Source organism: Aythya fuligula, chromosome 13, assembly GCF_009819795.1.
Source record: "Aythya fuligula isolate bAytFul2 chromosome 13, bAytFul2.pri, whole genome shotgun sequence".
Classification (NCBI taxonomy): Eukaryota; Metazoa; Chordata; class Aves; order Anseriformes; family Anatidae; genus Aythya; species Aythya fuligula.
This window is the reverse complement of record NC_045571.1, coordinates 17,930,213-17,954,629: the sequence shown is the minus strand read 5'-3', so window position 1 is coordinate 17,954,629 and position 24,417 is coordinate 17,930,213. Positions and strand designations below refer to the sequence as shown.

The 24,417-nt window shown below is 34.8% G+C and overlaps 1 protein-coding gene across 3 annotated transcripts in view; it reads left to right on the top strand.

Annotated features, from left to right (window-relative positions):
• KLHL4 (kelch like family member 4) overlaps positions 1–17,854 on the top strand; it is a 79,199-nt gene extending 61,345 nt beyond the window's left edge. For all 3 annotated transcript variants that reach the window (XM_032196557.1, XM_032196556.1, XM_032196555.1), the window contains 9 exons: positions 327–463; positions 3,243–3,439; positions 6,560–6,772; positions 7,826–8,012; positions 11,128–11,352; positions 13,250–13,412; positions 15,822–16,034; positions 16,603–16,774; positions 17,449–17,854. In XM_032196557.1, the coding sequence (XP_032052448.1) occupies positions 327–463; positions 3,243–3,439; positions 6,560–6,772; positions 7,826–8,012; positions 11,128–11,352; positions 13,250–13,412; positions 15,822–16,034; positions 16,603–16,774; positions 17,449–17,508 (1,567 nt within the window). In that variant the 3' untranslated portion in view covers positions 17,509–17,854. The remainder of the gene's footprint in view (positions 1–326; positions 464–3,242; positions 3,440–6,559; positions 6,773–7,825; positions 8,013–11,127; positions 11,353–13,249; positions 13,413–15,821; positions 16,035–16,602; positions 16,775–17,448) is intronic.
• Positions 17,855–24,417: the final 6,563 nt, after the last annotated feature.

Sequence of the window (24,417 nt, the reverse complement as noted above, 5' to 3'; positions counted from 1 at the left end):
GAATAAAATGATGCGATCATTTTTGTATTCATTATTTTGAATAAAAGAGATTCAAATATGACCCACAGATGCTGCCATCTTCCTTTCTTGCTGCTGTCAAACTACAGTGAGGTCAGTGAAGATAAACTGCCCAAACCAGCACTATGGAAAAAAAATAGTTTATTAATTACCTTTTAACTTTATTGCTCACTAAATCACTCAAATTCTATGTTAAAGGAAATGTTTCTATTGCACACACCATTTAATATATACTAATTGTCAATTTCATACTTGTTATTGAGATTATGAAGTAATTTGCAGTCCTCCTAAAATGGTTCTATTTCAAGGTTGGTTCTCAGTGCAGTGTCCGATTATTTTGCTGCCATGTTTACTAATGATGTGCGTGAAGCAAAACAAGAGGAGATCAAGATGGAAGGAGTAGACCCAGATGCCCTGAAAGCTTTGGTTCGCTATGCCTACACAGGTAATTTTTCCTCCATTATCCACATCACAGTTGTAAAGGAAGATATAAACTATTTAATGAATACATAATTTTCACTTCTTCCATTTTATACTAGTACATAAACAAATGTGTAGGTCATGCATGTAGGATGTAAGACTTTGTCTAGAGAAGATGAACAAATATTACTGTTTTACTAAAATAATCCATGTTTTGAAGGAAGATAAGTATGAATACATGAAGCTAAAATAACTTGTTCTAGAAGATAAAAAAAGATGTGACAAATGCTTGTAGGGTATCATCTTTCTCTAACTAGATATAAATTATTTTAGGAATTTTTATGAGAGAAGAACATATTTTGCCTGTTGCTATATGGTGACACAGGGAAGGGAGGTATGAACTTTCACATCATGGGTAGCTATAGAAATGGCCTGCCTGGTTGGCACCTATTTGGCTCACTCAAGGTTCTTGAGCAGGAACCATTAGAAGAAAACAGGATTATGGTATCAGTGATGAGTAGAACAACTTTTGCCATAAGAAAGTGCCACCATATTCTAAATATATTTACTTATCTTCTCTTGAAAAATTATTGAGATTGTACCCTAATGAAATTCAAATATTTTATTTTAAAGTACCAGAATACTGTGTAGAATACATTCTTTGCTTTCTTTTCCCATTTTTCAACATTTATCCCAATATTGCTGGATCCAAATCGTTGAGCCACATAACCAAAAAGATGAAGTCAGAGAACCGTGAAATTCCTTTCATACTGAACATTACTGAACACGGAAAACTGTTGTAGATCAAAAACATTGTGTTATTATATAAATTTTGAATGGAATAACACAATTTCCATATGAAGACAGGGAGGTTGGAAGACATACTATAGGTATTTTGTTGAATCATAGGATGGTTTAGATTGGAAGGGACCTTTAAAGATCATCTAGTTTCAACCCGTTGCCATTGCCAGGGATGGCACCCATATATCAGTATTTGTATAATAATTTAAAAGGAGTTAGAATAATTATAATAGTAACGTTTAAATTCTAACAAAGACCCCATTATATGTGCTATAGGGGTATTAGCATGAATGTTAAAAATAGAAGACTTCACTTGCTAGGTCAGGGAGTTTATAAATCTTGACTCGTGTAACGAGACAAATCTCAAGAAAGATAAGCCATCTGCAACCCAGATTGGAAACAGAAGTTTCTATACACAGAATAGGCCCTTTATGTGTTTGTACGTACAAACAAGGGGATAAACACAGGCAGGAGGGAATTCTGTACAACTTGCATAAAACCATGATATTATAGCATTGAATTAGCATGTATTACCCAAGGAAATAGATTAGTAGAAGCACAAGAAAGCTGAGAGGTGGGATGCTTATTATCTACATATATCTAGAAATCATCCCACTCAATTAAATTTCAACTCTTTCAGTTTACTTAAGTAAAAAAACAAACAAAAATATATACAAGAACAAAAGCAAATTTTCTACAAAAACAAATGCCAGTCTATAAAATCTATGAAATATTGTAAATTTGATCATGAAATGAGGATTCCCTCTTTCATACAAGTACATTATATTGCAACCTTTATTTACAAGAACATGTAATGTTTTATCTTTATGCTCTCATTCAGTAATCACACTGTTTGGTATAATGAAAACCAAATGCAAACATTGCTTGCTTTGGCACCATGCCAGACCTTTCTCATTTCTTGCAGAAATTAGAATGTATTATTCAAGTTCCAAAGCAAGGGGCATCAGGAAGAGATGGGACTGTGTTAAAACTGCTATGGAAAACTGAACTTTCCTACTGCCTGTGTCATAGATTTTCAAGTAATATTAACAAGCTACACTTCTACACTGAAGGCTACTTTCTTTCAAGATAATGAAATATAAATGTGACTTTCAGAGGAGATGAGAGCTATAACTTTCAGAATTTTTTACATATTCTACCGGAGTAAATCAGAACAGAACTTTGGACAAGAAACCTCTTGTAGTTCTACTCTGATGTTAATTTTGAATATAATCTCTTTTTACCATCCTTCTCCATCTGTTAAACAGAGATGGTGTGTATCATCCCTTCACAGAGAAAGCTGGAAGAGAAATTAATGCTTCTGAGGCAATTAGAACGATAGAACGTTTTTGGGAAAAAAAAAAGATTCATAAAAAAAGTCATTAAAAGTCAGTTCATTTTTTTCAGAGTAGATTTTTAATGCTGTGTATCAATTAGGGAATTAAAGTATCCACCAAGCATGAAGAATATAAGATCTTTTTAAATGAACAACTTCCAATCTATGAACATAACAAAATTCTCACATCATATAATCATCTCATTAAAATTTTAATGTACAATATATGACAGAAAAAATCCGGTTTCCCACATGAACTTACTGTTGGCATTTCCTAGCTATAACTATCGATACTAAAGTTCTTATGTGCAGTTAAAACTTATAGTACATTTTTCATTAATTTATAAGTAAATTTTGGGAAAGGTTTTTCTCTAATCACATCTTTGTCTTTGTTTCAATGTTTTTTTCATGTAAAATCAGATCTAACACTGTTAAAAATGTTCCAATCACTATATTCAAAATTCACTAAATCCTTTAAGTCTGTTAAGACAAGTTTAAAGATTCCTTCAGTAAAAAATGAAAATGAGTCTGTGAATCACAGGGCACTTTTCAAATTTTTTTTTTCAGAGAATCAGAAAAAATAGATACCAGGAAGCTTGCAAGTAAATAAAGTTACAAAGAAAATGACTGAAAACTTGTATTTTTTCCCTACATGTAAATTGCACAGGTATTCTAGAGTTAAAAGAAGACACTATAGAAAGTTTGCTAGCTGCAGCTTGTCTTCTCCAGCTATCCCAGGTCATTGAGGTATGCTGCAATTTCCTCATGAAGCAGCTTCATCCTTCCAACTGCCTGGGGATTCGCTCTTTTGGAGATGCACAGGGCTGCACAGAGCTCTTGAAGGTGGCACACATATACACTATGGTAAGATAAATAACCTAACTGTTTCATGACTATAATGTTAACAGAGAGCATGAGTACTCTCCTGGAAAATATATGGGCTTTGGTGAAGCAGAGGGACTTTGGGCTGCTGTGCTCTCCAAGAGTGATACAGTGGCTGTGCTCCTCCTGCTCTGGCAGGGTCGACTCTGCACAGTCCCTGACCTGAGGACATCTCTGCTCACCTCAGCCTCCAAAGAGAAATTTAAGAACTGTGACTACTACAGAATTATTGGAAGGAGAGAAGGGCACATTGAGGAAACCAAATGTTCAGTTCTGTTTCCTGTTTCAGAATTTTGCCATACTTATTGAACTTAAATTTGCAGTATGATTTGCATGTATTTCTTCCCATGCAAAAAATCCATGCCTTAGTATGGATAATGTCAAAAGGAAAACAGCAGTGGTGCATTTATATGTTTTTAATTCAATACAAAGAAAAATCTAAAGCTGATTACAAGGTGAGGTACACAAAAAAAATGCCAAAATAAAGAATGCGTGGGAAAGATCTGGAACGCTAAAAAGAAGCACATCCCTGACTGGAGCATAATCTCCTCTGGCTCAAAGCAAGAAATGAATATTCAGAGCTTGGGAAACAGAGAAGCAAGATAGCTTGCTGTGAAACCAAATCAACGGATAAATATTCAGGGCAACAAGATGTGCTATAGCATCTTTAAACATAAAAAGAATAGCAACTGCTACAGCTAAATAGATATAAAAAGAACTACTCGTTAGGAGACACATGGCAGATTTATGCTTGAAATATTAGCGTAGTATGTCAAAACCAGTTTAGAGGCTTCGTAATGCTGAGAGCATTCCAGCAAGAGATTATGCACTTCCACATGCTGAAGTAAGTGAGAGTGGCATGTGCAGAATGAGGGCACCAGTTGTGCTCCTTCCTGTCATACTAATGAATGGTTTGTTTAGCAGCTATCTAGATTCCTTTTATATTTTAAAGTTTGAAAAAAGGGCATGTAAGATAGAGGTTCACTCAGCCTTTACATAATAGCATTGTCCTTGCTGCTCCATACCATTATAAGCTCTGAGCCCAAACCAGGAACTTCTCCTCTCTGCTGCCTCTTTTGTTCCACCAGTCCCAGCCATGTGGCTATCAACTTTAACCACTTTAAATCCACAGATTTCCGAACAAATTAGATAAAATCATACTGTTATTAATGTCAGATAATGAGAGGAACTTTTTCAATATATATATATATATTGTATTATTATTTGAAACCCTCAGTCTTCCCCAGAAATTAGACTTTTACTATTTTTTAAGTCTGTGTGTTAAAGAAATGACAGTTGGGTCTTTAAGAACACTATCTAATGTATTAGTACTGTGCGTAAAGGCTTTACACAGTCTTCCTGAAAACAGCTGGGAGCATTCCCACCTCTAGAACTACTTCCTGCATCTTGTGTTCAGCACAGATTGAGGATGCTGCAATGAAAGAGGACCTGGCATTGTCATAAAACCACCTACCATGCTTTCAGCTACTAACACAGAAGAGGAAAATCTGCACCTCTTTGAAATAAGCTTAAAGAAAAATTTCTTTTAACCCCCTGAACTGATTCTCAAAAGACTCTTGAAAACAAGAGATTGTAACAATGCACACATACAAGGTGTTGTGGAAGAGGATAAAGGAAACGTTCAGGTTTGATTCATGCCAACTTCAACCACCTCAAAATGTGTACCTTTGGGGAAAGACTATAAAGACAGAGTGTAAATATAGAGACCATCCCAATAAACTGGTAACATTTAAACATTTTCAGAAGATAATCAGCTATAAACACCACATCCATTCAATGAAAACAAGCACAATGGAAGCCTTCCCTTTCAATTACTTCAGCCATTGATGGAAAGTATTAAGAGTTTCCTGCCTAGGATCTTTTCATGCAGATATAGCTTGTTCTGATAAACATCTTGTGCTATATTTGTAACTAAATGTGAACTGGCCTTCCTGTTCCTATTCTCTGAATGTCACAAAATATTAAAGCAGGATGTGCATAACAGAGTAAAGTCAACATACCTTTTAATCACTGATACTTCTATATGTGCATTCTTAATTCTCTTGAGAAGAATTACAGAAAGCTGAGACTACTGAAAATAAATAATACAAATATCAGTTACTAAAATTTCTTAATCTGCCCTACTTCAATGTGGTTTCCAAATAAGATACATGTCTTCCAGGTACATAGATGGAAATTAATATTTCAAATATATACATAAATTCCAAGATGAAGTTCTCTGTAACTTTAAAAATATATATATATTTTTCTCCTTTGGAATTAACACAAGCAAACATACTTCATACTGAATTATGATGACTGAAACTATATTTCAGTATCAATTCTAATATTGCTTTACTGGACCGTACAATGTAATATTTTTTATGAAAAATAATTCTTTGATTTTATATTCACGTCTATTTCTGGATTTGGCATTTTTTCTCACCAACAGACTAGAGACTGAGACCCCTTTCTCAGGACTTGTCCAATTTTCAATTGCCATAAAATTTGTTAAATTGCTGTAAAAATTGTTAGAAAAGCAAGTTTAATTTCCCTAAATTTTCTGCTGTAGACAATGTAGACATATAGTCAACACCTGGAACAGCCTGTCAGAAAAGAACTGCAAGGTTTGAACACAATTCAAAACTTGGAAATCTGATTGTAACACAAGCTATACAAACTAGTTAATTTGAAAGCCCACTTACCATTCTTAAGATATATGATGTATCTTCAAATTGTGTTGCTATTAAGCTAAAGTATTAAGATCACATTAATGGACAAAACTGCCAGTAGCAAAACCTGATGGGATATACTGACAAGAAGCCTGACAGATGCAGCATGGTAGTGGTAACAATGATCATTGTTCTTCAGTTCTACAACAGGAAGGTAGAAAAGAAAAAACAAAATTTCCCCTTAAATGATGGAAGAGAATTCAATGATAATTAGAATATGTATTACATTTCCCTACACCCTAGTGCAAAAAAATACAGTATAAATATACAGAAATACAGTATATGCAAAGCCTTAACACTATGTAAGGAAAAGTTACTTCAAGGTGTGAAAATCATGACTGTACTGAAGCCTATAGTTTTTTCTTTTCAGGAACACTTCACAGAAGTTATTAAAAACCAGGAATTTCTTTTACTCCCTGCTAATGAGATTGCAAAGCTCCTGTCTAGCGATGACATCAATGTTCCTGATGAAGAAGCCATATTCCAGGCGCTAATGATGTGGGTGAGGCATGATTTGCAAAATCGACAACGAGACCTAGGAATGCTTCTTTCTTATATTAGGCTGCCTCTACTTCCACCTCAGGTATGGAAGTGAGGGGCTAACAGGGGATTTAACTAACAACTGAAACACTTGCCTCAAGCATCAGTTAGACAGAAAAAAAAAATCTGTACATAAGTGCTGGTTTGGGCTTCTTTTTAAATAATTATAATTATTTTGTTAACTCTATAGGTATGTTTATTATTTGTGAAGAGAGATGAAAAGAAGTTGCACAATAGAAATGTAATTATTGGGCTCACAACTACCTTTATAAACATAGCAGTCTAATGGTATCTCCAAAGGAGAGTGTTTCTTTCCTGGGAGCATTTTGTCCTCTAATAACATAGCAATTTGTTATCATGTGAAGACATTTATTTAGACTTACCAAACTGCAGGACTGATAAGACACAATACTTATCTTTTATTACTGCAAAAAGTAAACAAAAACAATGGGGTCTAGATTATTGCTGAGCATTGGCATTACTTGTCTTTTCAGACTGAAAGAGATAGTTCATCAAAAAAAGTGGCAGAGATGGACATACTGTTTTATAGCAAGCTGACACTGTTGGATCTGTGTCACAGAGGACTATCTCATCAGAAAAACAGGAGTAGGAACAACACTGTCAGAAATCTACCTTTATTTTATTGATGAGTGAAGCTGCAAGTAATCAACTTTGGGTTAAACATCAAAATACCATATATATTTATTCTTAAATGTACAACTTGTTTAATATATTCCAATATTATGAGGGATGTCTAGCATTAGGTTTGCTTGCACTCACATCAAAAGGACATTTACATTCATAGGGAGCAGTTTCTATTTGCAATTTTAAACTTTTCTAAAAGTCAGAAGTCATTTCTAAAAGTCAGAAAAATGTTTTTGGAAAAAAAAAAAAAAAAGCAAAAGGCTCACATTTAAACATTTAGTTAGTTACTACCCTTATGCTTTTTTACTGGCATTAAAGCAGAATTTACAGCAAAGCTTGGGTGAGGTGAACTGAAAATGAGTGTTTGTAGGTACAAATGTTTTAATTGATAAAGTACATACAACTTGTAATGATTTAGACATACATAAGATCATAACTTCTCATTTCTTAGTTACTAGCTGATCTAGAAAATAGTCCAATGTTTGCAGACGACCTAGAGTGTCAGAAACTTCTTATGGAGGCTATGAAATACCACCTTCTACCAGAAAGACGGTCCATGATGCAGAGCCCTCGAACTAAGCCTAGAAAGTCTACAGTGGGTGCACTTTATGCTGTAGGAGGTATGGATGCCACTAAAGGTAAGTTTGGATATTTGTTTAATTGTGTTAAATAATTGTATTACAGACACAAGGGGAATAAAAAACAATCTTTGAAAGATTTCTACTAGGAAAACAGCGATTTAAGGATGAAAAAGAGGAAAAAAAAAAAAAGAAAACAATCTTGCATTTTAGATGTTCTTCCTTGCAGGAATCATGTTTCTAAATGATATACGTACAGCTTGAAGTTCAAACTAAAGTTTGATTTGAACTGTGATTTTAAAATTCAGAGTTTTCTAAGAATTTTTGCATGCAGTTTGGCTTTACAAATCAGAAGAAACAAATAACATTCAAAATATTTGAAGAAATATTTAATGTTATTCCAGTGTGCTCCATTTTTTAACAAAAGTTAGAAGGCTGGAAAAAAATTTTAGGGAAAAATAAAACCAAAAATTATTACTGAATATTTAGCAGCTCTAAGCTAGAGTTATCAATATGTTAAAAAAAAAATTGAAATTGAAAACATTTGCACTTTTTACAAGTGCAAAATATGTGCATCTTTTTTCAGGACTGTGTATAGAATTTTCTTCAAGTTTGTAGTTGAAAGTTAAATGTTATAAATGTATTCAATTTTTTATGATTTGATTTTCACAACTGCAACCAGTTTACAACTTTACAAATGACACTATTCTATTTACTATGAAGTATATTAAATTATTTTCTATAGGAATCCACTGCTTCATGCCAAAGAACTGTAATTAGTTTAAAGTCTAGCAACTTGCTGAACAGTATTACTTTTAGCTGTGTGAGTTTACTATTAATAGACTCACAAAGAAGCTAATCCATTTCACGGTTTGGAAAAAGTTGCTGATGACTAATGTTTCCTATATAAGACATCTTGCAGTGCTACCTTACTATCCCATGCAATTAAATTAAATACAAAATACACATTCATCACCATCACAACATGAAGAGAAAACATAAATTTATGACAATTCACCAAAATGAAGTTAAGCTATAGCAACTAGTGTAGTTTTATTAGCACTACTGATTATTATTTATTTTTATTTTTATTTTTTTTTTATGAAATATATAAATCAACCAAGAACTCAAGGTTATCTTTAAACTACACTATTCTTAGAAATAAGAATAAAATTTTCTAATAGGTCTTCACAGTAAAGTTTATACAAAGAAAGGGCTATTTCAGTCAACATCCCTACTTCCTGTGCCTCTTTTACTTATTACCTTGGAATAAAGCCAGTTGTTTGAACTTTTGCCTTTTGATGGTTAAGAACAGCACTTCCTCTCCTCCCTGCTGTCCTCTATATCTCTGCCTCATACCTTGAGCCTGTGCTGGATTGCAAGATAAAGGAAACAGCACCTAAGAGACTACGAAGCACTAGAAGAACATCTCTGAGAAGGGAGTAACTACCACCTCTGGCAATACTGTGCCTTCTGTGATTAAGAAAAGAAGAACTCTCTGAGAGTGCCAAGTTTGGCTTTGTGCTTATCTCAGGTGGTATATGAAGTCAAACCTCAACTTCAAATGATCAAGAGAAGATCAAAGAACCACTCTTGGGCTAGTATTTTGAAAATGTGAACATGCCTAAACCACATTACCTTTCAAAACCTACTTTCAAACCTCTGTAAAAATTGCAGCCTACAGGGTATGAACACACTGTACACCTTAATGTATTTTTTTTTTTTTTTTAACTTATGTAGGCTATTTCTTTGATTTCTTTTGAAGCTGAGAACTTTGGGGCACTCATATATTAGCATAAAATAAATGAGAGAATCAAAGCAAAGAAGAGCAAACATACTACCAAAATGGAGAAAAAAAAATAATTTAAAAAAAAAAACAGTAAAAGAAATTCACTTGTGCAGAATGAAAGAAGACAGGAGAGGGAAAAAGTAATTTTTTTTTTTCATTTATTGCTGGTAGATGTGGTAGTTGTTTTTTTTTCCAGTCTATGCATTTGGAAAGGCATATGGGGGGGGGGGGGGGGGGGGGGGGGGGGAAGATATCGAGATAAGCTCTTTCACTAAGCTTGTTGAACGCAGCAGGTCACCTGTACCAGGTTCTACTTGTGAAAACTTCTCTAAAGCAAACACTACCTTTCTTCTCTGCATTACTGCATGGTTGTTTTGCTGTTAGAAACTATTTATCCACAAACTTTCTATTGTAGTTCTCAAAATACTACTTCTCTAGTCTCAAATCCCAGTCAAGGAACAGGCAGGAAATCATCTCTGTTTTTCTCATCTGGTTGCCTTCAGCTGAACTGAAGCTGAGCTCCAGTGTGTACTGTGTGTGCAACTGGTAATTGCCTCTTCCTACCTTAGTCGTTGCTCAGCCATCTCCTCGTTGTGCTAAATCAGCTCTCACAGGACCAATTACAGCTGCAGAGTGACTGACAGGAGCCAGCACATGTAAAAGTGTCAGTATTAAACGGCAGGGAGTTAGGGCCTTATGAATAGTTGCAGTAAAAACATTACTAGAAGTTCAGTGACCTGGAAGAATTGAAAATACAGGTTCTGTATTACAGCAGGCAAGCATTTATTGCACAGCTGCTGCAAAGGTGAACTTCAAGGAAGCTACCTGTAGGAAACAAGTGCTTACTCACGCAGAAGTCAGCCTTCTGCCTGTCTCCATTGTGAAAAGGAAAACATCCAAGCTATCCATGAAGATGCCTGCCTAAGACAGACAGAGTCATGGATACATTTAGTTTTTGATAGCACTAATGGTTTAAGCACAGGCATGCCTAAAGAGTATATAGTTGTGAGGTACCATACTCATAAAGAATTAAAACAAACAAACAAAACCCAACTATCCTCATGGTACTCAAATGACTAATAGATTTAACTTATCTTCAAATTTCCAGTGTTAAAAAATGAGCTGGCATGTAATTCTGCCTCTTCTTGCCCCTGGTTTATTCCCATATGTTTGACAATCATATAAGCATGGAATTAATAATGCAGCTTTCTCACTAGGTTCACACATTGTAATTGAAGTTCTCAGTAAAAGATGCAGTAAGAGTCCGCACACAGAATTTCAATCTTCTGAAGTTGAATAATATTTTGAGATGGACCAGCTACTGACTACTGGATACTGATCAGTTCATGGTTTTCTTACATTGTACAATACTTCTGTCTTCACCAGGCACAACTACAATTGAAAAATATGACCTTAGGACTAATAGTTGGATACAAATTGGTACCATGAATGGTAGACGATTACAGTTCGGAGTTGCAGTAATTGACAACAAGCTCTATATTGTGGGAGGAAGAGATGGTCTGAAGACTTCAAATATTGTTGAATGTTTCAACCCTATCACCAAAGTTTGGACTATAATGCCTCCTATGTCAACACACAGACATGGCTTAGGTAAGAGGTGCTGCTTCTTTGTAAATACTTTTGATCACATACAAGTGATTTTAATTTACACAAATGTAGCTGACATAACTTTCAAAGCATTCAGTAACATGCAGCAACATGTGTAGAAGCTATTTTTCAAAGACAGAGTTGCCCTTTACCATAATTTTATGACAGTGACATAATTTTATGACAGTGACATATGCAAGCATTTACCCAACTTGCACTGGACTTCCAGAGTTAATTTTGTTTTTAGAAAATTCCAAATACAAGCAATGGTGAAAATAATTGACTCTTCTAATTCAGTGGTGAAGGTATCTGCTTGCAATACAGTAACAGCCTGATTTACAGTTTTAGAAAATTATGACTAAGTTAAGCCCATGGGTACCTAACATCTCTGAAAATCAGATCAGATAACTACTCACATTGAAGAAAATATTGCTGTAAGGAAGTAAATGCAACTTCACTAATTTTAATGTTGTAATTACAAGAGTTTTAAAGAGCTCTGCCATAGCTTGGTAGTTATGGGTCTTTATTGCCCAGTAATCCTTAATATTATTCACAGTGAATAAAGTATATGAAATGTCAAGTGCATTGCTGGAACAATGAAAAATAAGAACAAGTTTAACATTAAGGAGACTATGGGAGGGAATATGACAATTTCTGAATGATTTATTTGCACAGATCTTATGAGAAAGGCCGGCTTCATTTACATTAATAGAAAAAGGTATTGGCTCAAAATCGTTATAGTAAGTTAAAATGACATAGAATATTTTTATTTTAATGAATAACACAAAAAGACTGATCCAGTTATTCGATAAACCTTAGTTTGTGGCCTATAGTACCTTCTCCACCACTTAGGGGATAAATTATAGTGTTAAGTTCTTTCCAATAAGTCTGTCAAGTTAATAAAAACAAATAGGAGTAAGTAGTAAATGGAAAAAAAAAAAAAAAGACAAAACAGACTATAGTCTTTATAATTACCAGCTGCAGGGGCATAATTCTACCCAACAAGTAGGTTGCAGCAGTAAAATGAGTGCCCAAAGTTAGTCTTCTATTTATCAGTTCAATTTGCAAAGCTGCCTTGCGCTTATTGGTTTCAGTGTGATTTTGTGGAGAGTAGCACATTTGAAAAAAAAAAATATAAATCAGGCCATGCATACTTAAGGCTGAAAACTTGTATTCAGACAACTTTTAAGCAGACAGATTCAAACATTTTGCCTTATCTAACAAAGTAAGGAAATGACAGCAAAAGCAGCAGCTTAGCAAAGGGAAGGCACCAAACCCCTTCTTGCTGAGAAAAGGGCAGTAACACAGGATGTGTCCACAGACAGCTTTGCAGAGAGAGCCAAGCTTACTCTCCTGTCCCTCAAGGCCAACAAATACAAGCCTACTCTTATCCCAAAGTGAGTTCCACTTAGAGGCATTAAAATGTTATGGTACTGTAGCCTGTAAGGCCAGCCAGATACCCACCCGCACGGGCTTCATGCTGGCAGGATTACAGAGCTTCAGATCAGAGTAAGGGATATGTAGTTACGTTGGACATTTTTTTTTTCATTGCCTGGCTCAATCTTTGTTTTTCTTTGATAGAATAGCATTATTTCTCATGTAGGGGCTCAAACTCCATTCAGAACAAGGTCAACAGAATTGGAAGAGAGAAAATTCTGAGAACATCAGAACTGAAACAACTTTCTTCAGGCAAAAGATAATGCTTATTCTGAAAAATACTGTATATAAAGTATTTTGTTTATACTTATTTATTCTGCTAAATGACAAGGCTGCTTTTAGATAGTTTAATACTAGCTGAAATTGCTTATCTGTATACAGGGATTTAAAGTATGAAGTTAATACTTTATTGATCAGTGTAATTATTAGATACTGTAATCCGTTCCTAATTCTATCTTTTAAGGAGTAGCAATGCTTGAAGGACCAATGTATGCTGTTGGTGGCCATGATGGATGGAGTTACCTTAATACTGTAGAAAGATGGGACCCTCAAGCACGGCAATGGAATTACGTTGCTAGCATGTCAACGCCCAGAAGCACTGTAGGGGTTGCAGCATTAAATAGCAAGTATGTCAACAGGAAAAACTGTTTTTTTTCTTTGCTTCCTGCCTTGGAAATCCAGTTTCTTATATTTTCTTTTCACTCTTAAACTAATCAAACACCTCAAGAGAACAAAGAGAAAACATAATGCACAAAAATAAGAAAAAGCTTTTTCTCTGTTGTGTGGTTAATTGTTTTCAAACTTTCAGTCATGTTATAAACATATTTCAGCCACTTCAAGTTCCAGCAATTTGAGTATATTACAGATGTACACCAGAATTTTTCCTGGAATATAACTTATGGGTGATACTGATAAACTATCTTGAAAAAATATTCCAGGTTTACTTTTACATTTTTAAATGTCTAAGGAAGCATCATTTGAAAGAACTTTAACTTCTTCAGCAAATTAGGCTGGTGCTGGAAATATTAAAGCCTGATAAGAGGCCCCCATTTGGTATGTTGGAAAGCATGACTTGAGCCAAACTTCCTACTTAATAAACTCTGGGGAAGGAAGAATCTTAGCAGTGACAGTTTGTAGGGGCTGCGAACATTACAGACAGATGTAGGCAGAAAATTGCACTTATTCTGAAACCTTATCACTATCTTGCTTGTTCACTTCTTGAATGCTGGTGACTTATGAGAGAGAAAGAGTAGAAATAAAGATGTTAAGAAGCAGATATTTGCAAATGTAAATTTTCACATACCAGCCAGGATTTTTGCATTCAAACAGAACATGATTTTAAACATTACCTAAAAATTCTAAGAGGCAGAACTGTCTGTTCAAGTCCCCGTTGTATCTCAGGAAATGTTCTCAGCATAAACTTCACCAGAAACTCCTGTTGGTACCTTCCACAGGGACATGCAGGAAACCACTTTGTCAAAGAGGAAATCCAGCCCGATTCTGACTCTGTTCTCAATCAGCCTGATACATGCTGTCTCCAGCCTGGCTTAAATCACGTCTGTTAGTCTAGTGATGTAATCTCCGGCATACCAGGATGAGCCGAGATCAAATGTCCATCATTCAGCGCTACTGCTGTGGTCTAACTGAGAAGAATGCGTCTCTTTTTACTGTTCCCTTAAGTCATGCCATATTTTTCTATTCAATCCCACCAGAAAAGACTTAGAATTTCAGTGGAGCAACATTTCTGACCAATAAACGGTCTACTGAAAGCATTAGTCAATAAAGGAATATTTGTTCATCTTGTAGAATGGAAAAAGATTTTTTAGATGTTTCTGGGTACTTTAAGGGAAACAAAAAATCCCAACCAATCTACTCATATAATTAGTGATTTCCTCTCTCTGTGAAAGCTGTGTAAACAAGAAGACAGCATCTAAGAGCCTGATGTTAAAAGAAAATAAATCAAGTTCTGAATTTTTTTTTTTTAATGGGCCAAGCAACAAACTGTACAACAGAACTCAAGTCTGTGTTCAATTCACAAATGTTAGAAGAGAGGGCTAAAAATTTTGTATTGCTGTAAAAGTCAAGATTTTTCTTGCTGAAATTGTACATCAGAACAATCTAAAATTTCTCCCAGTCACTGGAGCAAGAGTCACACAACTCAAGCACAATTCAACTGATTGGTTTTGGGTGACATACTCTGGACAAGCTGAAGTATTCCCTAGATCTCTAATTAGTTGCACTAAGCAAACTCAATTTCATGGCATTAAGTAACAGCCAGGGTGTGAAAGCAACCTAAGCTATTGGCACATTCAACATCTACTATTACAACCAGCATGTGTGCTATCACAGTCTAGAGGCATCCAGCTAGTTTGAAACAAAAATAAAAATTAATAAAAAAGTCAGACTTTGTAAAATTCTTTCACAAAAAGCTACAACCCAGTTTTTAATGGTGAATTTACACCATTTATTCTTATATGTTGTCTCAACAACAACTGACTTGAATCTCGAGTTGTTTGCTAAGTGCCTTTATGCTAAACAGACAGGAAGACATATCTGTATGATAAATTCTGTTCCATAGATTTTCTTTAATACAAGCACTGAAGAAAATATATTTGATGTATTTTGACATATATTTTTGGTATATATGAAATTACTGATTTTTTTAAATGTATTTATAGTAGAGGAAGATTGCCTCATGACATAGTGAGATATCAAATACTTTGTAACCTTATATTTAAATACACGTATCACCTTTCTATTAAATTCCATCTATAGCTTAACAGTTAAATAAGTTGATATGATATGCATTTTTTAATCTTCCAATGTGACTGCTTGAAACTATATTGCAAAATGAAGAAAATTTCTTTCATGCAGCATGTAAAACTCACTGTGCAAAGAAAGTTACCAGAGCATAGTGGTCAGAGAGCAAATAGTGGGAATTATGGGAACATTAAAGTGGTCAGAATGAAGTTTACAAATGTAATTTTCATTAAAATGACCAAAATTTTTCATTTTCCAATGGATAATTGTCACAGACTATACGCTGTTGGTGGACGAGATGGGAGCTCCTGCTTAAAATCAATGGAATGTTTTGATCCGCACACGAACAAGTGGAGTCTATGTGCTCCAATGTCAAAGCGAAGAGGGGGTGTTGGTGTTGCAACATACAATGGCTTTTTATATGCTGTAGGAGGTCATGATGCACCTGCTTCCAACCACTGTTCTCGACTTTCTGACTGTGTAGAAAGGTAAGCACTTGTGTTTATTTATTTTACATTCCAGGAAGTATAAAATAATTTATTACAACAAGTGAAATCTCTTCAAAATTTGAGCTTATTTTTGAGCTTATTGTTATTATTATTATGCTTGCAAAACATATTATGCTTTTAAGAATAATATTTTGAGCAGAAGAATTGATTTCCGTTAACTCCCAGATGCAAATTCCTCCTTGCTCTCCCTTCTATTTGAAAAAATCTTTACAGAGAAATTTAAAAAAAATACACTGAAATTAACTTTGCTGACTGAGCTGCTGCTGTGCTATCATTCCCTCAGGCTTCATTTACGTTCAAAACAGTGATTGTTTAATCTGATAGAAATGTAGTCTGTAACCATAAAGTGAAAATAGGGGCACGTTTAGTGAGTTTGAAGATCCCTCTAGTGGCTAAATAAAATAGTTACTCGTAATTCTCTACACTATTTCATAGTGTAATCTAAACAACAAAACAGGAGAAAACTATTTATCCGTTATATAAATCTGAAATATAATAACGCATTTCTACAATATATTTTTCTCATTTTGATCATAAAACATTCTAGGTATGACCCTAAAACAGATGCTTGGACAACAGTGGCCCCCTTGAGTGTGCCTCGGGATGCTGTTGGAATTTGTCCTCTGGGTGACAGATTATATGCTGTTGGGGGCTACGATGGCCACACATACCTGGATACTGTGGAGTCCTATGATGCTCAAAATAATGAGTGGACAGAGGTAATTAAAAATAGAAAGAATTCTATCTGAGTAATGGACAAAGTAAAAATTATTATGTTGCAAAATTACTGGTTTTGTGAAAAATGTCATATATTAGGATGCAGTAATACCATAGTTTGGCAGGTATAACATATTACTTGCCTCCCTTGTTAAATAACTGTATAGAAGTTTTCAGATACAACAATGGAGGTAATAATACACGGGTAAATACAAATTTACACTACAAAATACACAGGTTATACAAATCATTTTGTAACAAAGGATGGAATGCGTTTGCCAGCAATGCCCTCTACTGGACACACTTCCAAGTTTTCTTATTTATGACCATCACCACTGAGATTAAGAGAAAACATTAGAACTGTCAAGATCCTTCTGTACCCATGTAGGGCCAAAGGATATGAAAGTCTTTTACAACAGCTAAAAGAAACACCACCAGCCTACCCTCAAATAACCCTCAGCAGCTGCTTTTTTTTGTTTTTGTTTTGTTTTTGTTTTGTTTTGTTTTGTTTTTTTGACAACCTCAAATTGTTTCCACAGTTCCAGTTAAATCTAATTTTCTAGCAGAACATTAGCTTGAATAAAGAAATTGTTTTCCTTTTAATCTACAAGTAATTTCTTCTAGTCCTGTCCATAACAGTCTACTAAAAATGTTTATTTATTTTATTTTTTTAAAGGAAGTTCCTGTCAATATTGGAAGGGCTGGAGCATGTGTTGTTGTTGTGAAGCTGCCCTGATGACTACAATATTGTGAAACTAAACCCTGAGTAAAGTTTCATGAAGACTGAGTCAGGAAGAGAAGAAACATTTCCAGAAGGACTCCACACATCCTTGCAGCCCTCCATTATAGAGAATATTTATTTGGGGCCATTGTACTGTTAAAGTACAAAACCAGAGTCTTCCTGCATTGCAAAAATCAGAGAATTTTGCAAAAGTTAACTATTTTTTATGCCTAATACTTAAAAATTAAATAATATGTTTAAATGGTTGAGTTTTGTTACAAAAGTTTATCTGTTATTTATAAAATGCAGTAGTAAAGTGATACATGGATGTCTAAGATTTCATAAAACTTTCTCTTCTATGTTAGCAGTAATGTTAACATTTATAAAAAGAGATTTTATATTTTAAGAAAATGAATAAAAGAGAAACACCTTCAACAGAATTGCACAGAAAGAAATACTGGTCCATAAATATCATTGGCAGCAGAATATTCTCTGCAGAAGAAACTTCATTTCTATATTCAGAAATCAGATTACTAAATTAACTTTGAAACAATTATATAATAAATCAAAAAGAAGCATAGAATGTGTTGGCTATTCAGCTACCAATATGACAAAATATCCCCTTTTAGCAGATATTCAGTTGCATTGTGCAAGGTAAGAATTAGTAGGCCTAAGGTATCTTTGTTTTCTTAAGCATGTGCCAACAGGAAGAACTCTCATCAAAACACAAATGCTAATATAATTACAATCATTTTCACCGTGCATTTGTATGTGATATTTTAATTCCAATCACAGTATGTCAGGTTATTCATGGATTTGTCTTTGCCCACTAACCATCTGTTAGTATTATGTTAAACTAATTTGGCTATTCTTGGAATAATCACCATGCATTACATTTTAAAAAATCATATAATTACATTCCTTGAATATATCTCACAAAACAAAATTTTTATATCATATTGATATGAAAATCTTTGACCTCAGCTGAAGATTACCAGCTTTCTATAATGTACAGTGGAAATATGGTAAGAAAAACATGTGCACTGTGTAACAGTATACACCATTAATATAAACATGCTTATGTTTAATCTGAAATTATGAAGGAATATTCCACATGCATGAGGTTTCATTTTTGTGTGCCAATTTTTAATGAAAATCTTGATTTTTTAATTTAATTTTATTTTTTTGACTGTAATTTCATTTATGGTCATTTCAAAAGCTGAGAGTGTATTTTAGAAAAGGAATGTATGTAACATTCTATGCTGTAAAGCACACTATTTGGACAGTATCTACTTTAGTGTCCGTTATGTCATTATTTTGTGAGTATCGGAAAATTCAGGACAGAAATGAAAATTTTCTGAAGATGTAGACTAAACTTCCTGAATGTTTTTTTTTTTTTTTTTTTTTTTTCCAGAATTCAGCAATATGGTATTTTAAAAAGTGTATAGTATTTATCCTGCAGAACACTTCTAAAAAGGAAAACATATACATATTTATTTAAAGAAAAAAACATTTTTAACTTAAAAAATAATTAGAATTATGTTTATATAAAGCATGCTACATCCAAATAAACGTAACTTTCTCTGCTAAGAAAATTTAGACTATATTTTAACTACTTCACTTTTTTTCATTTTTCATTTTCAAGAACACAAAACATAGAAGTCTTTTTCTAGACCAAAGGCAAAAAAGATGCTCTCTTAAATCTCCTTACTGCACCTGGTACACAGAAATTACAATTTAAATCTTCTTACATGGAAGGTAAGAGCTAGAGGCAACTTTTTTGTTTCTGATTCAAAAATAGCTACCACCATGATTGGTAGCTTGTAAGTAGTTCATGACTTTTTTGAATTTGTAACTGATTCCCAGGGGGTGAGGTGGGTGGGGGATGGATGGACATAACATTATCGATCTCCTCCAAAAGCAACCCAAGGAGACAAACAGGTGGGAGACAAGCCCTAAAATAGCTAGTGGGTAACTAGTTGGTAAATTCACATCAGATGGGAAAGGGATTTTCATTTGCCAGTAAAATCACTACTCTGAGGGAAACACAAGTAGGCTGGCAGTGACTCTGTGTAGTGACACACTTGCACAACGTAGGTGGATGTTACACATCACTGTTTCCAGTAACCACTGTAACCTCATTTATGCTTGCCTTGTTTGGAAAGTACTGATAGATATTTTAGAATTTCAAAAAGGAGCACAAATTATACAAAGAATGTGCAACATATGTCAAAATATGTGCAATGGGCACATCAAAGTTGAGTATGTTAAACTAGCAATACCAATGGGTCTCTCTCATAAAGTCTTCACATGTAATTTGAAGTTTGGGGTACAAGAAGACACTAAATACCAAGTAAGAGAGAGCATGAATGAGTCCTCAGGTAGTTCATAAAATATCAATACATATCCAAAAACCTAATGAAGTCTATTGCAAGGAATGAAAATGAAGACCTGAGCATCAAAGTGGTCAGTATTGAAGAAAAGAAGCTGTGGGTGAGCATCTTAACACAAATTCATGGAGCCAACCTCTGAGAATTGCATGGCTTGCCTGCAAATTTTATTAAAAAAAATTATCAGTAAACAAGGTCTGAGACATGTAGGAAGAAAACTAGGCATAAACATTCCCCTCAAACTATTCTTTAAGTATACTGCCATTTCTATAGTTTATTAAAACTATGTCTCAAAAAGATTGTTAGAAGAAAATTACATTTTCTATAGATCTTGACTGTCTCTAGAGACAGTCTGTATTTTAAAAATAGAATAGGTTTCTATATTGTAAAAAAAAATAGAATAGAAAAAAATGTAGCATTCATTTAGCTTGTAGCACACAGCTACATTTATCGGTTTGATAAATTCAATAGCTATTCCTACAATGAACCAGAACTACTGAAACAGTACGCTAATATTTGTAGGCATGTGACATAATGAGATAATCTCACTAATTTTTTATTTTTTTGAACATAGTCTTAAATTTAAAATTTAGAAAGCATCCTAGTTACCACGGCCTTGTTATAGAAGTGATTAGACTATCTCGTTCTAGAAACAACACAAAGACAAATACAGGTGAGGGAAAAGAGGGAAACATGGGAAAGGTATGAAACAGAAAAGTCAGAGCAATTTAAACGTAACAAAGTGATGAGCTTGGGGGAGAACAGAGTCAAAAAACATATTCAGAGAACCAATTCTGCATCTCCTTCTCCTTAAACGAAAACTCAAGTTTCAAGCATTGTCTGAAGAGAAGATATTGAGAAGCTTGTTGTGAAGGCACCATGGCAAGCTGAAGGGATAAAGAATCTCTCTCTCTCTTTTTTTTTTTTTTTTTTTTTTTTTTTAAAAATAATGAGTACTTTTATGTGCACCTATACAACTGGGAATCATGCTGCACACAGGCCTGCAATCATGTTTGCAGCTGCTGATAGAAGAATTCTGTTCAACTTGTATAGAATAAGGGCAATATAACACACATCCTGAATTATTTTCAAAACAATTTATTTTAGTATTAAATGATGACAAGGATCATCATGACCTTAAAATCCTAAGTGGTAAATATAAAAAAAATAAGTCAAAATAAAGTCTGAATTCAAGCAATAAAATGGGACAAATTAATTTTCTAGAGAAAGTAGTTCCTCAGTGTTTTTAGTACTAAAGTTTTAGTTCTTTTCTTCCATAGTGTTTGTACAGCAGTGGAAAGTCGTGTGAAAGGAAGCTAGCAATTAACAAGAGGAAATTGGAAACTTAACAGGAAGATGGAAGAAAAACAAACTGGAGAGAATTTGGTGACATCTAGACATTATTAGGTGAGAGAGAACATTAGAGATACTCTGAAGCGGTGTCATCCCTTTATATTTCCTCTGTTTCTCCAGCCATGAGTAGGTGTAATAGTTATGTAGCATCTTTGCTTATTAGGCACCATGACAGCTGCAGGCACAGCTGGCTTGCCAGCACAGCACGGGAAGGAGCCCTCGTCTCTAGCCTCAGAACTTGTCCAGCTCTGCGCCTTCTGACTCTCACTGGTAGAATGATTATTTGTCTGTTTTGCATCAATCACTGCTTGTTTGTTTTTTAAACCCTGGCCCTTAAAACACATTTTTGCTACTTGGACCAGGTGATAACATCTACATGAACTGAAGCAGCAACATATTTTATATGTTGCAATGTATGGGAAGCAGGGATGCTATTTCTTATGTTAAATCAGTTCTGGGAAAGACTGAAGGTCCATCTTATCCACTATCATTCACTATCTCTATCAACCAGTATCAGATATTTAAATAAAGAACCAGCTAGCACATAAAAGTTTCCTCCTTGAAACAACTTCTTGGTTTATTACAGTCAGGCATATGGACACCTCCTTAATTACTAAACATCATTGTGCTTTACAGTTACTGATGAACCTACCTTTGTTAATTTACTGGACATTTGTTCTTGGTGAATTCTGCAGTGTAATTGTAGGCATCATAAAGAAAGGTTTGTGCATTTTTTTCAAACCTGCTACTGAGAACGTTTTCCAAAATTCTGTTTACCTACGAGAGTCTGATCAATCTATCTTGGTTAGCTAATTAGTAACATTACTTTAGTAATACTACTACTTCCAGTAATGTAACTATTACTGAAACATTCATCTTCATAATAAATCTATAGAGCAGGAAAGCAGTACTATACTACTTAGCAGTGCTGTGCTATTTACAACTGGCATAGAAAAACAAACAAACAAACAAAAATCATGATTCCCCTAATGACACATAGGAAGAAATACATTAAAGGAAAGATTTGGGCCCTGTTATCCAAACATCAATGTTAGCAGTCAGCCAGTCTGTTTTTCAGCCAGACAGTACCTTCACTAATCCAGCAAGATGCACAGAACTTTGAAGCTTACTTGAGCTATGAGTCAACTACTCATGCTGCCATCTCCTTTTTTCTGCCTTCCTGTTTGAGAAACTTACAAATCCATCTTTTCTACAGTACATGCTGAATTGGTTAAAGAGTGACAAAAAATCCTTTAACATGAAAGGAAACAATTGACTGTGCATGCTTGGAAGGAGTGGGCAGGCTGATTTCCTCCAAGGGAATCAAGGAAGATGGCGAGGCTAACTATCTCTTTCTATATGCTTATTTGTGCACATGGCTATTACATGATGACTTTTTTTCTTCCCAGCTGACCATTCAGTGATGGGTGTAATTTAGGCAACATTCCCTGATCCATTGGAGAAGCAGTCTCTCAGACCCATTAAAAATGGTAAAGGTTGGGAAAGTTCTACTGTTTAAACCAAGCTAAATCATTTTGCTCTTGCTTTTTTGGGGGGGAACGACTGTCAGTCGGATGGTGCCAGGCTTCAGAGCCTGGAGACTGTTGACAGAAATGCTGACAAGGGTTGGAGGCTGCATACAGCCACCCTTTGAAGGGCATGGCTGTAACTGCTAAAGAATGTGTACTCAAGCATGAGTCCCAGTGTAAAATACTCACATTTTCTTCCTCATTAGATGTAGACATCAACAACAACAAAAAAAAAATACAGAAAAGTAAACAAACAAAAAAGCAACCTTGGCACCTACATGGTGTAATAAATCAGAGTGCCTTTGAATTGTCAGATGAATGTTCTGTTACCAGGTTATTGCTTTATCTTCTGTTCCACAGATGAACCTAGCAATTTTCTGGGAAAAGGAGACTGTCCCTTTCTGTGAACAAATCTCACATCAGAAATTGAGAATTTTCCAGTAAATTACAACAACTGGTAAAAGTCACAACAATCAACAGAACTCCATCTAACTTTAATGCAAGTCATCTAAAACTGAAAACTCCTCTGTTTTCCTTGCTTTGAAAACGAACACATCCCTCTGAACAATTATATGACTGACATATGTGTATATTATCAAAATAACACTGGCCTTGGTCTCTAAACAACTTTTCTCTTCTCTTCTGGAAATATACCTTTCCTCTGAACTTCATGATTTCCTGCCGTTTACAGTTAGTATGTATTTGAAGCTGCCTGAGATACTTTAAGCATTTTCTGGTTTTAGTCCTAGTTTTCTGTAATACTTATAAAACTGCTCCCCTTTAGCCACATCATTTTAAACCATCATAAGCATCTCTATATTTTATTGCAAAACAGATTATTACAAAAATATTGCTTTTTCCCTCTAATGTACTGCCAAATATATTGCCCAGAAAAAAATTTGTGATGCTAAAAGCAACACAGAAAAATATGAAGAAAAATATCATAGGCAAAAATAGAGGATCATTTTTCATTTCTTATGTAAAAGTCTCAAATGATTAGTGCTACATGTCTTAGAATTGCAGTAACCAATGATGAAATAGCCTACAACCAAAATGCATCGGAACTGTATCAGCATTCCTGCAATCTGTGCAGTAACACGTGATTTTATCAACAAGCTCACATCCTATTTTCTACATAGGATATTCTCGTTGCAGGTTTGAAATTGCCCCAGCGTTGCTTGCCAGAGCTTTTTCCAGACAGCGAAGGCTCGGCCCCTCCTAGCAGCTCGGGCCTTCTGCACGCCATCACAAGATGGCGCCATGCGATCGTTGTCGGAGCGCCTCTCTCGCTGAGGGTCGTGACGGCGGCTGGCAGCAATAGCCACCTTTCGCATTTAAATCAACTCTTCCCTATCTCACAATGTCAAGAGCCCACCACAGCTTTTAGGGAGACTTAAAAAACAAAAACAAAACAAACAAAAAACAACCACCTCTAAATATATAGATACTCTGTTGTGAACACCTGCATTATATGGCAAAGTTTGCTTTTTCCGTTTTAGTATTCCCACCCCACCCAGCCCCTGCTGAGGCTCTTGATTTCTGAGGATACATACAGTGAAAATGGAAGGAGATCCAAAAATACAAATGGATCAATGCCTCAGCTTCCCGAAGTGCTCAGCCTCCAACTCGTCACTTATAAAAGATAGAGCCAA